Source organism: Pleurodeles waltl, chromosome 4_2 (assembly GCF_031143425.1).
Source record: "Pleurodeles waltl isolate 20211129_DDA chromosome 4_2, aPleWal1.hap1.20221129, whole genome shotgun sequence".
Classification (NCBI taxonomy): Eukaryota; Metazoa; Chordata; class Amphibia; order Caudata; family Salamandridae; genus Pleurodeles; species Pleurodeles waltl.
The window spans coordinates 1,049,089,995-1,049,102,847 of NC_090443.1; the positions used below are offsets into that span (position 1 = coordinate 1,049,089,995).

General features: G+C 48.7%; 1 protein-coding gene across 1 annotated transcript in view; it reads left to right on the top strand.

Moving 5' to 3' along the window:
• P2RX3 (purinergic receptor P2X 3) overlaps nucleotides 1-12,853 on the top strand; it is a 245,389-nt gene that overhangs the window by 153,417 nt on the left and 79,119 nt on the right. The window contains exons 3-4 of the mRNA XM_069233041.1: nucleotides 8,820-8,891; nucleotides 9,468-9,537. Of these exons, the coding sequence (XP_069089142.1) occupies nucleotides 8,820-8,891; nucleotides 9,468-9,537 (142 nt within the window). The remainder of the gene's footprint in view (nucleotides 1-8,819; nucleotides 8,892-9,467; nucleotides 9,538-12,853) is intronic.

The window sequence follows — 12,853 nt, forward strand, 5'->3', positions numbered from 1 at the left end:
GTAGATTGGGCTTTGCATAAAAAACTACAGACGTTTTTGCATTCATCCCCAACCGTTTAACACCCACGTCAATGCCTCTATGGTGCAAAGTGGAACAAAATGCAGCAAAGCAGAGCAAATATCTATTTGTACAGAAAAAAGCGTACCTTTTCCTGGTATTTAGACAAAATATCGGAGGAAAAATATTGAGAGGGCAAAATATTGTGTCAACAATTTCAAGGAGAAAAATATAATGTATACATAAGCAAAGCTTTAATATATATAACTCCACATATATGTACCTTGACAGTATATATATCTTCAAGGTACGTAGACGTGTAGTTAAGAATAGTAAAGAGCAGTAAATCTATACTCATCTATTTGCACTTACCTTTTCGATCCTTGATATTTTTTCCACAACATTCTGTCCACGCGATATTTTTAGTTCCGATATTCTGTCGGCGATCCCCTTTTGCTCTGAAAGGTAAATAGCCTTGCAAGACTTTTCACTACTCTGCATCACTTTGTGTGACTTTGTACCGGTGCAAATTATTAGTAAATCTGCCCCTGTGTTTACTGGGTGTTTTTCCATGCCATACACTGAGTTCCAGACCCTCGCTCACCTCCTAGAACAACCTTGTGCTCCTGCTTCCTACCGTAGAGGACATAAGAGTGTAAAGGGAGTGATTTTCGGCAAGATGTATGACCCTCAGTGTTTCCGACTCGCAATTTGCATTTCACAAACACTGATATACAACGGTGTCTGAGACACTAGTTGCGGTTCCCAATCAGGTCGCAAAGACCCACCTCATCAATATTCAAGAGGTAGGTCGCAATTTGTGACCCATTAGGAATGGCCGCACTCACAGGGAAGGTGGCCTGCTAGGGACACAAGACTGCCATGTCTGTGATTAATTTTTAAATAAAGCAGTTTTTTCCCTAATGCAGCTCATTTTTCTTACAGGACAAAAGGGGTGCATTATAAAAGCAATGAAGAGCTTTCTTTTCATTTTTTCAGAGTAGGCAGTGGTCCGTGGGACTGAAAAAAGTTTTGCGTCTCCATTCACAAAAGGGAAGGTGTCCCTTGGGAACCCCTTCCCATTTCTGAATGGTTACCACCAAATTGAAGTTGGTGTTAATCTGGGAATGTTTGTGGCCGCATTCCGGTTGCAAAACATTCACACATACCAGTGCGACTCACTATTAGAAAGAGACAACCTTAACACGCCCCCTTCCTAGTAGCGACTCAAAAAAACATTTTGTGATTCAGTAATAGATTACCGAATCACCAGATAGGGTGTGTACATGCAAAAATGTTTTTTTGCATTCACAAATGGTCCGATTCTGTGAATCGGACTGTTTGCAAATGCAAAAATCCTTTGTACATCTGGCCATAGTCATGTTGGCCACATCGGAACTGTTCATCCTTGGCAGCAGTAGCTAATTACTAAAGGTAACCAGATGACCCCAAATCTTCCCCTGAATTATTGGAGTGGCATAAATATAAAAAAAGGAAAGACCCCTGGAATTATGACATCCCCAATTATATAGAGTTATCAGGTAACTTTAGAGTTTGCTCTGCTCTTTAGGCTAAATATGGAGCATAAAGTCCAGACCTGTGGAGAATCGGTCCCACTACGGAGGTGACATCTGTGTGTCCAGTTCTAAGAGTCACACCTCAAGTATCGGGTTAATTCCTGGACTCCTTGGCTTAAGTATTATGCTCATCTCTGGTAGGTACCTCTAGATTAGTGCATCCAGGTGATGAGGCAACGGCTTGAAGTAACTTGTACAACTGTAGAGCCACAACATGATCTCTGTCTGTTTCTGGAGAGGGCATATCTGTCATACTATGTCAACCATCCACTTCTGAGAGGCCGCAATGGGATGCTGTGTTCTGGAGGCCATATCTGCAGCATTGTGTCCATTTCTGGAGGCCGCCCTCGGATGTTGTGTTCTGGAGGCCATATCTGCAGCATTGTTCCATTTCTGGAGGCCGCCCTGGGATGCTGTGTTCTGGAGGCCATATCTGCAGCATTGTGTCCATTTCTGGAGGTCGCCCTGGGATGTTGTGTTCTGGAGGCCATATCTGCAGCATTGTGTCCATTTCTGGAGGCCGCCTGGGATGCTGTGTTCTGGAGGCCATATCTGCAGCATTGTGTCCACTTCTGGAGGCTGCCCTGGGATGCTGTGTTCTGGAGGCCATATCTGCAGCATTGTGTCCATTTCTGGAGGCCGCCCTGGGATGCTGTGTTCTGGAGGCCATATCTGCAGCATTGTGTCCATTTCTGGAGGCCGCCCTGGGATGCTGTGTTCTGGAGGCCATATCTGCAGCATTGTGTCCATTTCTGGAGGCCGCCCTGGGATGCTGTGTTCTGGAGGCCATATCTGCAGCATTGTGTCCATTTCTGGAGGCCGCCTGGGATGCTGTGTTCTGGAGGCCATATCTGCAGCATTGTGTCCATTTCTGGAGGCCGCCCTGGGATGTTGTGTTCTGGAGGCCATATCTGCAGCATTGTGTCCACTTCTGGAGGCCGCCTGGGATGCTCTGTTCCGGAGGCCATATCTGCAGCATTGTGTCCATTTCTGGAGGCCGTCGTGGGATGTTGTGTTCTGGAGGCCATATCTGCAGCATTGTGTCCATTTCTGGAGGCCACTCTGGAACGCTGTGTTCTGTTCCAGAGGCCATATCTGGAATATTGTGTCCCGTTTTGGTGTGACACAGGAATGCTGGTTTCTGTTTTGGAGGCCAGATCTCGAGTATTGTGTCCAGATCTCAAGGCCACTCTGAAATGCTATGTTCTGTTCTGGTCTAGAGGCCACCCTGGGATGTTGGGTGCACTTTCTGGACTTCCTTCTTTTTAGTGATTCTGGACCTTTTTCCACAACGAGGATCAGTAGCTGATGTTTGAACCCCAGCATCACCCACTCTGACATATTATAAGTTCCCTCCGCTGAGGCTGCCTGTAGGAAGTTGGCTCTGTATGTGCTATTTCAAAGTAAGGAATAGCATGCACAGAGTCCAAGGGTTCCCCTTAGAGGTAAGATAGTGGCAAAAAGAGATAATACTAATGCTCTATTTTGTGGTAGTGTGGTCAAGCAGTAGGCTTATCCAAGGAGTAGTGTTAAGCATTTGTTGTACATACACACAGGCAATAAATGAGGAACACACACTCAAAGACAATTCCAAGCCAATAGGTTTTTGTATAGAAAAATATATTTTCTTAGTTTATTTTAAGAACCACAGGTTCAAATTCTACATGTAATATCTCATTTGAAAGGTATTGCAGGTAAGTACTTTAGGAACTTTGAATAATCCCAATAGCATATATACTTTTCACATAAAACACATATAGCTATTTTAAAATTGGACACAGTGCAATTTTCACAGTTCCCGGGGGAGGTAAGTTAATGTTAGTTCTTGCAGGTAAGTACACCACCTACGGGGTTCAAATTGGGGTCCAAGGTAGCCCACCGTTGAGGGTTCAAAGCAACCCCAAAGTTACCACACCAGCAGCTCAGGGCCGGTCAGGTGCAGAGTTCAAAGTTATGCCCAAAACACATAGGCTTCAATGGAGAAGGGGGTGCCCCGGTTCCAGTCTGCCAGCAGGTAAGTACCCGCGTCTTCGGTGGGCAGACCAGGGTGGTTTTGTAGGGCACCAGGGGGGCACAAGCCAGCACAGAAAGTACACCCTTAGCAGCGCGGGGGCGGCCGGGTGCAGTGTGCAAACAAGCATCGGGTTTATAATAGGAATCAATGGGAGACCAAGGGGTCTTTTCAGCGATGCAGGCAGGCAAGGGGGGGGCTCCTCGGGGTAGCCACCACCTGGGCAAGGGAGAGGGCCTTCTGGGGGTCACTCCTGCACTGGAGTTCCGATCCTTCAGTGCCTGGTGGCTGCGGGTGCAGGGTATTTTCCAGGCGTTGGGATTTTAGAGTCAGGCAGTCGCGGTCAGGGGGAGCCTCGGGATTCCCTCTGCAGGCGTCGCTGTGGGGGCTCAGGGGGGACAACTTTGGTTACTCACAGTCTCTGAGTCGCCGGGGGGTCCTCCATGAGGTGTTGGTTCTCCACCAGTCGAGTCGGGGTCGCCGGGTGCAGTGTTGCAAGTCTCACGCTTCTTGCGGGGATTGCAGGGGTCTTTAAATCTGCTCCTCTGGAAACAAAGTTGCAGTCTTTGTTGAACAGGGCCGCTGTCTTCGGGAGTTTCTTGGTCCTTTTAGAGCAGGGCAGTCCTCTGAGGATTCAGAGGTCGCTGGTCCTGGGGAAAGCGTCACTGGAGCAGTTTTCTTCCGAAGGGGGGAGAGAGACCGGTAGGGCTGGGGCCAAAACAGTTGGTGTCCCCGTCTTCTCTGCAGTGTTTTTCAGCTCAGCAGTCCTCTTCTTCTTAGGTTGCAGGAATCTGATTTCCTAGGCTCAGGGGAGCCCCTAAATACAAGATTTAGGGGTGTGTTTAGGTCAGGGAGGGCAGTAGCCAATGGCTACTAGCCCTGAGGGTGGCTACACCCTCTTTGTGCCTCCTCCCAAGGGGAGGGGGTCACATTCCTATCCCTATTGGGGGGATCCTCCAGCTGCAAGATGGAGGATTCCTAAAAGTCAGAGTCACTTCAGCTCAGGTTACCTTAGGGACTGTCCTGACTGGTCAGTGACTCCTCCTTGTTTTTCTCATTATCTCCTCCGGCCTTGCCGCCAAAAGTGGGGCCGTGGCCGGAGGGGGCGGGCAACTCCACTAGCTGGAATGCCCTGTGGTGCTGGAACAAAGGGGGTGAGCCTTTGAGGCTCACCGCCAGGTGTTACAGCTCCTGTCTGGGGGAGGTGATAGCATCTCCACCCAGTGCAGGCTTTGTTACTAGCCACAGAGTGACAAAGGCACTCTCCCCATGTGGCCAGCAACATGTCTCGAGTGTGGCAGGCTGCTAAAACCAGTCAGCCTACACAGGTAGTTGGTTAAGGTTTCAGGGGGCACCTCTAAGGTGCCCTCTGGGGTGTATTTTACAATAAAATGTACACTGGCATCAGTGTGCATTTATTGTGCTGAGAAGTTTGATACCAAACTTCCCAGTTTTCAGTGTAGCCATTATGGTGCTGTGGAGTTCGTGTTTGACAGACTCCCAGACCATATACTCTTATGGCTACCCTGCACTTACAATGTCTAAGGTTTGGCTTAGACACTGTAGGGGCACAGTGCTCATGCACTGGTGCCCTCACCCCTTGGATAGTGCACCCTGCCTTAGGGCTGTATGGCCTGCTAGAAGGGTGACTTATCTATACTGCATAGGCAGTGTGAGGTTGGCATGGCACCCTGAGGGGAGTGCCATGTCGACTTACTCGTTTTGTCCTCACCAGCACACACAAGCTGGCAAGCAGTGTGTCTGTGCTGAGTGAGGGGTCCCCAGGGTGGCATAAGATCTGCTGCAGCCCTTAGAGACCTTCCCTGGCATCAGGGCCCTTGGTACCAGGGGTACCAGTTACAAGGGACTTAACTGGATGCCAGGGTGTGCCAATTGTGAAAACAAAAGTACAGGTTAGGGAAAGAACACTGGTGCTGGGGCCTGGTTAGCAGGCCTCAGCACACTTTCAATTCAAAACATAGCATCAGCAAAGGCAAAAAGTCAGGGGGTAACCATGCCAAGGAGGCATTTCCTTACACTGCCCTAATGGAGCGCTGATCCCGTCTCCGATTGGTGCAGTAAAGGGCGTACTGGCCAGCTTCTTGTACTGCAACAGTGTTTTTAAAAGCATTGGTTGAACTAAGTGCCCTAAGTAAGGTTAGCTGAATTGGATACGACCAAGTCTGTAGAATTAGAGAACTGGTGTTGCTGTGAGCATTTTGCATTTTGTGCAGGGGTATCCTCTGGTGTCTTTGAAGCTTTTTGGAATGGTGATTTTGCTGTAGTGCTACTTCTCTCTCCCATGGTCCTGAAGAAGCCCGCAATTATAGGGGCCGAAACGCATCAACCTTTTTCTACATGAGGGGTTGCTTGAATTTTTAAGAATACCAATAAGGTTCTGTTTGGAACACGTCTGTGATACAAAAAACAGCCATAGTATCCTTTTGATGTGTCCACGGTGCAACTATCTCCCATGTGGATTGTTCTATAGACTGGATACTACAACCACACCTTTTTGGATTCAAAGGATGATTGGAGTACAATCTAACTGAACCGAAATTGCTTTAAAGTAATATTTGTTTGTGTATTTTTCTTACATGTGTTCTATTATTTAAAATGAATTGATGTTTCTAAGTGTCAAAATGGTTTGTTTCTTTAATCTAGACTATTGCACCATTTTGATGAAGTATAATTAAATTAGCTTCAGATATTAATTTTTTCTTCCAGTGATTAACTAAGGTTATATTATGTTTCCCTACTAATAAACCACATATTCTACATATAACCCTGGGATGTTGTATTGTGTTCTGGAGGCCACACCTGGAGTATTGTGTCCAGTTCTGTTCTGGAGAACACCCTGTGATGCTGTGTTCTGTTCTGGAGGCCATACTTGGAGTATGGCTCCAGTTCAGGCAGCCACCCTGGGATGTTGTGTTCTGTTCTGGCGGCCACATCTGGAGTATTGTATCCAGTTCAGGCAGCCACCCTGGGATGTTATGTTCTGTTCTGGAGGACACATCTGGAGCATTTTGTCCAGTTCATGCAGCCACTCTGTCATGTGTTCTGTTCTGAAGGTCACATCTGAAGTATTGTGCCCAGTTCAGGCAGCCACTCTTGGATGTTGTGTTCTGTTCTGGAGGCCACATAAGGAATTTTGCGTCCAGTTCAGGCAGCCACCCTGGGATGTTGTGTTCTGTTCTGAAGGCCACATCTGGAGTATTTTGTCCAGTTCAGGCAGCCACCCTGGGATGTTATGTTCTGTTCTGGAGGACACATCTGGAGTATTGTGCACAGTTCATGCAGCCACTCTGTCATGTGTTCTGTTCCAAAGGTCACATCTGGAGTATTATGTGCAGTTCTGTTCTGGAGAACACCCTGTGATGCTGTGTTCTGTTCTGGAGGCCATACTTGGAGTATGGCTCCAGTTCAGGCAGCCACTCTGGGATGTTGTGTTTTGTTCTGGAGGCCACATTTGGAGTATTGTGTCCAGTTCAGGCAGCCACTCTGGGATGTTGTGCTCTGTTCTGGAGGCCACACTTGGAGTATTGTGTCCAGTTCAGGCAGCCACCCTGGGATGTTGTGTTTTGTTCTGGAGGCCACATTTGGAGTATTGTGTCCAGTTCATGCAGCCACCCTGGTATGTTGTGTTCTGTTCTGGAGGCCACATCTGGAGTATTGTGTCCAGTTCAGGCAGCCACCCTGGGATGTTGTGTTTTGTTCTGGAGCCCACATCTGGAGTATTGTGTCCAGTTCAGGCAGCCACCCTGGGATGTTGTGTTTTGTTCTGGAGGGCACATCTGGAGCATTGTGTGCGATTTTGGAGGCCACCTGTGACCGGCTGTGCTTTGTTCTAAAGGACACATCTGGAATGCTAGGTCCAGTTCTAAAGTCCGTGCCTGAAGCTGGGTCCAGTTCTAGAGTCCGTGCCTGAAGCTGGGTCCAGTTCTAGAGTCCGTGCCTGAAGCTGGGTCCAGTTCTAAAGTCCGTGCCTGAAGCTGGGTCCAGTTCTAAAGTCCGTGCCTGAAGCTGGGTCCAGTTCTGGAGGCCACATCAAGAACAAGAAAGCTGAAAATGCAGGGCTACATCCAGAGCAGACATAGTAAGGATAAATGTGTCACAAGCAGACAAGAAAAAGCTCCATGTGCCTGTTTAAATGTGTCGTATCTGAAGCAGCAAGGATAAGCCAGCAGTGAGGGTGACTGCTGAGTTCAATAATAGATTCATTAAAAGAAAGCAATGCTTCTATGCACATGTAGCTTGTAGTCAATATCAGTGCTCACTGGCTCCTGTCATGCACAGTCAGTCTCTGATTTAATGAGATTGTAACAGTCCACAGCCTGGACCACAGGGCCTGCCCTACATCTGCTTTGGATTATGTCAACAGTATTGAATAGTAATAATTTAAGTCCTTTTTTTTCTTCCATCTCTTCTTCCGTCTCCATGTATCTTCTCCTCCACCACCTGTGGGCTGTGATTCCTCCTCAGATTTCACCCTTTCTTTCCCATAATTCACTCACTTTTATTCATCCACTCCCAATCCCCTGTCTCTCCCTATACTTTCATACATCAACCCCGACTCCATGTCTCTCCCTGACATTTGATGATTTACTGCTGACTCCATGTCTCTCCCTTGACTTTTATCTGTGACCCCTGACTCCATGTCTCTCCTTTGAGTTTTGATGATTTATTGCAGACTTCATGTCTCTCCCTTGACATTTGTGCATCAACCCCTGACTTCATGTCTCTCCTTTGACTTTTGTTAATCACCTCAGGTCCATGTCTCTCATTTAATTTTTGATGATTTATTGCAGACTCCATGTCTCTCCTTTGACTTTTGTTCATCACCTCAGGTCCGTGTTTCTCATTTGATTTTTGATGATTTATTGCAGACTCCATGTCTCTCCTTTGACTTTTGTTCATCAACCCCTGACTCCACGTGTCTCCCTTGACTTTTGTTCATTGACCCCTGACTCCATGTCTCTCCTTTGACTTTTGTTCATCAACTCGAGTCCATGTCTCTCCTTTGACTTTTGATGATTTATCACTGACTCCGTGTCTCTCCCTTGACTTTTGTTCATCGACCCCTGACACTCTGTCTCTCCCTTGACGTTTATCATCCAGTCCAGTCTCCCTGACTCTTTCTTGATTGTATTTGCTCCTCTGCTTTCCCCCCTGTCTCATCCAACACTTCTCCGAACTCCTCCTCATCATGTGTCTTCCTCTCTCCCAACAGGGCTCCTCCGTGTTCGTGATAATCACAAAGATGATCATGACGGAAAACCAGGTGCAAGGCTTCTGTCCTGAGGTAAGTGAGGGCTGAGGGGGGCAAGAGACAGGAGTAAAACCAGGCAGCGCAGAGGTAAGGCTACAAATGAACAGCGTGTGGCGAGCGCCTCGAAGGCTCAAAAGGAACTGATCGCAGCAGGGGTGACTCCACCTCTAAGGGGTGTTGTTAGTTTCCCAGGGCAATAGTGACGTGTCTCCAGAGAGTTCTGGGATTATATGTGTGCCTAGAAGCCCAGCTGGGAAGGTACCCCAGATGGGGCCCACACTCACCGCTTCTGGATACCTCTCACACATTCTCTTCATATGGGAGGTGCAGGGGATTTCATTTCTTGGGGACCAGGTGTACCTCTCAGAGTTGGTTGCTCAGCATCTTCTAGAGGTGCAGTAACGATGCTGTGTTGGCGGTAACCAGTAGGCACCACTGTGTCGGGGGCTTCCCACCAGGTACCATGGTGAGTTGGCGGTAAAGACTCAGCTACACATCTCCGATCTTCCACATGGACACATCCACTGTCCCTCTTTCTGGAGTCTCCTGGTCTTCAGCTGCCAGGACCTGGTTCAGCTTCTCTTTCAATAACTGTTCTTTTCCTTGCAGACTGAGGTGAAGTACGCCTGCACCAGCGATGAGAAATGCAAGAGCTTTTCATCTGGGACAACAGGAAACGGTGAGGGCCGGTGACCGTCAGAGCCTCTTGGCTCCTCCTTCTAACACTCAGGCCCTGATTTAAGAGGGCCTAGCACCACTTTAGCGCTGCCTTAGCGTAATTTTTTTGACGCTAAGGTGGCCTTTCCCCCGCGCCATATTTACAAAGTGGTGCAATGCATACATTGCACCACTTTGTAACCCATTGCGCTACATTATACCTGCGCCAAGTATAATGTATGCTAAGGGGGCGTTCCCCTGTCAAGGGGCTGAAAAAATGGTGCAAACAAATCTAAGAGATTTCTTTGTCTCATTTATTTTACCACTTTTAACGCCTGCTCAGATACATACAATGGGCCTCAAAGGGCTCTGCAGGATTAACATCAAAATTTGTGATGCTGATACTGCAAAGCTCCGAACTAGTGTCAACAACGATGACGCTACTTTTCTAACTACCAACATGGTGTGCTGTATCTTACCTATGGCGCACACATGGTGCAGTTAGGGGGGCGCTAAAGGGCGCAAGAAAAGTGGCGCTGCACCGGGTGCAGGACCACCATTCTTAAATCTGGGCCTCAGTCTCTTCCTTCGCCAGACGTCCATCTCTAGCTGCCCTTGTCTGTCTCTTCTACATCTCTAGCTGCCCTTCTCTGTCTCTTCTCCATCTCTAGCTGCCCTTGTCTGTCTCTTCTCTTCTTCTCCATCCCTAGCTGCTCTTGCCTGTCTCTTCTCCATCTCTAGCTGCCCTTGCCTGTCTCTTCTCCGTCTCTAGCTGCCCTTGCCTGTCTCTTCTCCATCTCTAGCTGCCCTTGCCTGTCTCTTCTCCGTCTCTAGCTGCCCTTGTCTGTCTCTTCTCCATCTCTAGCTGATCTTGTCTGTCTCTTCTCCATCCCTAGCTGCTCTTGTCTGTCTCTTCTGCATCTCTAGCTGGCTTTGTCTGTCTCTTCTCCATCTTTAGCTGTCCTTGTCTGTCTCTTCTCCATCTCTAGCTGCCCTTGCCTGTCTCTTCCTCATCCCTAGCTGCTCTTGTCTGTCTCTTCTTCATCTCTAGCTTCCCTTGTCTGTCTCTTCTGCATCTCTAGCTGCCCTTGTCTGTCTATTCTTCCTCTCAAGCTGCCCTTGTCTGTCTCTTCTCCATCTCTAGCTGCTCTTGTCTGTCTCTTCTCCATCTCTAGCTGCTCTTGCCTGTCTCTTCTCCATCTCTAGCTGCCCTTTCCTGTCTCTTCTCCATCTCTAGCTGCCCTTGTCTGTCTCTTCTCTTCTTCTCCATCTCTAGCTGCCCTTGTCTGTCTCTTCTCTACTTCTCCATCCCTAGCTGCCCTTGCCTGTCTCTTCCTCATCCCTAGCTGCTCTTGTCTGTCTCTTCCTCCTCTCTAGCTGCCCTAGTCTGTCTCTTGTCCATCTCTACCTGCCCTTGACTGTCTCTTCTCCATCTCTGGCTCCTCATGTCTGTCTCTTCTCATCTCTAGCTGCCCTTGGCTGTCTCTTCTCCATCTCTAGCTCCCCTTATCTGTCTCTTCCCTTCTTCTCCATCTTTAGCTGCCCTTGCCTGTCTCTTCTCCATCTCTAGCTGCCCTTGTCTGTCTCTTCTACATCTCTAGCTGCCCTTCTCTGTCTCTTCTCCATCTCTAGCTGCCCTTGTCTGTCTCTTCTCTTCTTCTCCATCCCTAGCTGCTCTTGCCTGTCTCTTCTCCATCTCTAGCTGCCCTTGCCTGTCTCTTCTCCGTCTCTAGCTGCCCTTGCCTGTCTCTTCTCCATCTCTAGCTGCCCTTGCCTGTCTCTTCTCCGTCTCTAGCTGCCCTTGTCTGTCTCTTCTCCATCTCTAGCTGATCTTGTCTGTCTCTTCTCCATCCCTAGCTGCTCTTGTCTGTCTCTTCTGCATCTCTAGCTGGCTTTGTCTGTCTCTTCTCCATCTTTAGCTGTCCTTGTCTGTCTCTTCTCCATCTCTAGCTGCCCTTGCCTGTCTCTTCCTCATCCCTAGCTGCTCTTGTCTGTCTCTTCTTCCTCTCTAGCTTCCCTTGTCTGTCTCTTCTGCATCTCTAGCTGCCCTTGTCTGTCTATTCTTCCTCTCAAGCTGCCCTTGTCTGTCTCTTCTCCATCTCTAGCTGCTCTTGTCTGTCTCTTCTCCATCTCTAGCTGCTCTTGCCTGTCTCTTCTCCATCTCTAGCTGCCCTTTCCTGTCTCTTCTCCATCTCTAGCTGCCCTTGTCTGTCTCTTCTCTTCTTCTCCATCTCTAGCTGCCCTTGTCTGTCTCTTCTCTACTTCTCCATCCCTAGCTGCCCTTGCCTGTCTCTTCCTCATCCCTAGCTGCTCTTGTCTGTCTCTTCCTCCTCTCTAGCTGCCCTAGTCTGTCTCTTGTCCATCTCTACCTGCCCTTGACTGTCTCTTCTCCATCTCTGGCTCCTCATGTCTGTCTCTTCTCATCTCTAGCTGCCCTTGGCTGTCTCTTCTCCATCTCTAGCTCCCCTTATCTGTCTCTTCCCTTCTTCTCCATCTTTAGCTGCCCTTGCCTGTCTCTTCTCCATCTCTAGCTGCCCTTGCCTGTCTCTTCCTCATCCCTAGCTGCTCTTGTCTGTCTCTTCTTCCTCTCTAGCTGCCCTTGTCTGTCTCTTCTGCATCTCTAGCTGCCCTTGTCTGTCTATTCTTCCTCTCAAGCTGCCCTTGTCTGTCTCTTCTCCATCTCTAGCTGCTCTTGTCTGTCTCTTCTCCATCTCTAGCTGCCCTTTCCTGTCTCTTCTCCATCTCTAGCTGCCCTTGTCTGTCTCTTCTCTTCTTCTCCATCTCTAGCTGCCCTTGTCTGTCTCTTCTCTACTTCTCCATCCCTAGCTGCCCTTGCCTGTCTCTTCCTCATCCCTAGCTGCTCTTGTCTGTCTCTTCCTCCTCTCTAGCTGCCCTAGTCTGTCTCTTCTCCATCTCTACCTGCCCTTGACTGTCTCTTCTCCATCTCTGGCTCCTCATGTCTGTCTCTTCTCATCTCTAGCTGCCCTTGGCTGTCTCTTCTCCATCTCTAGCTCCCCTTATCTGTCTCTTCCCTTCTTCTCCATCTTTAGCTGCCCTTGCCTGTCTCTTCTCCATCTCTAGCTCCCCTTGTCTGTCTCTTCCCTTCTTCTCCATCTCTAGCTGCCCTTGCCTGTCTCTTCTCTACTTCTCCATCCCTAGCTGCTCTTGCCTGTCTCTTCCTCATCCCTAGCTGCTCTTGCCTGTCTCTTCTCCATCTCTAGCTGCCCTTGCCTGTCTCTTCTCCATCTCCAGCTGCCCTTGCCTGTCTCTTCTCCATCTCTAGCTGCCCTTGCCTGTCTCTTCTCCGTCTCTAGCTGCCCTTGCCTGTCTCTTCTCCG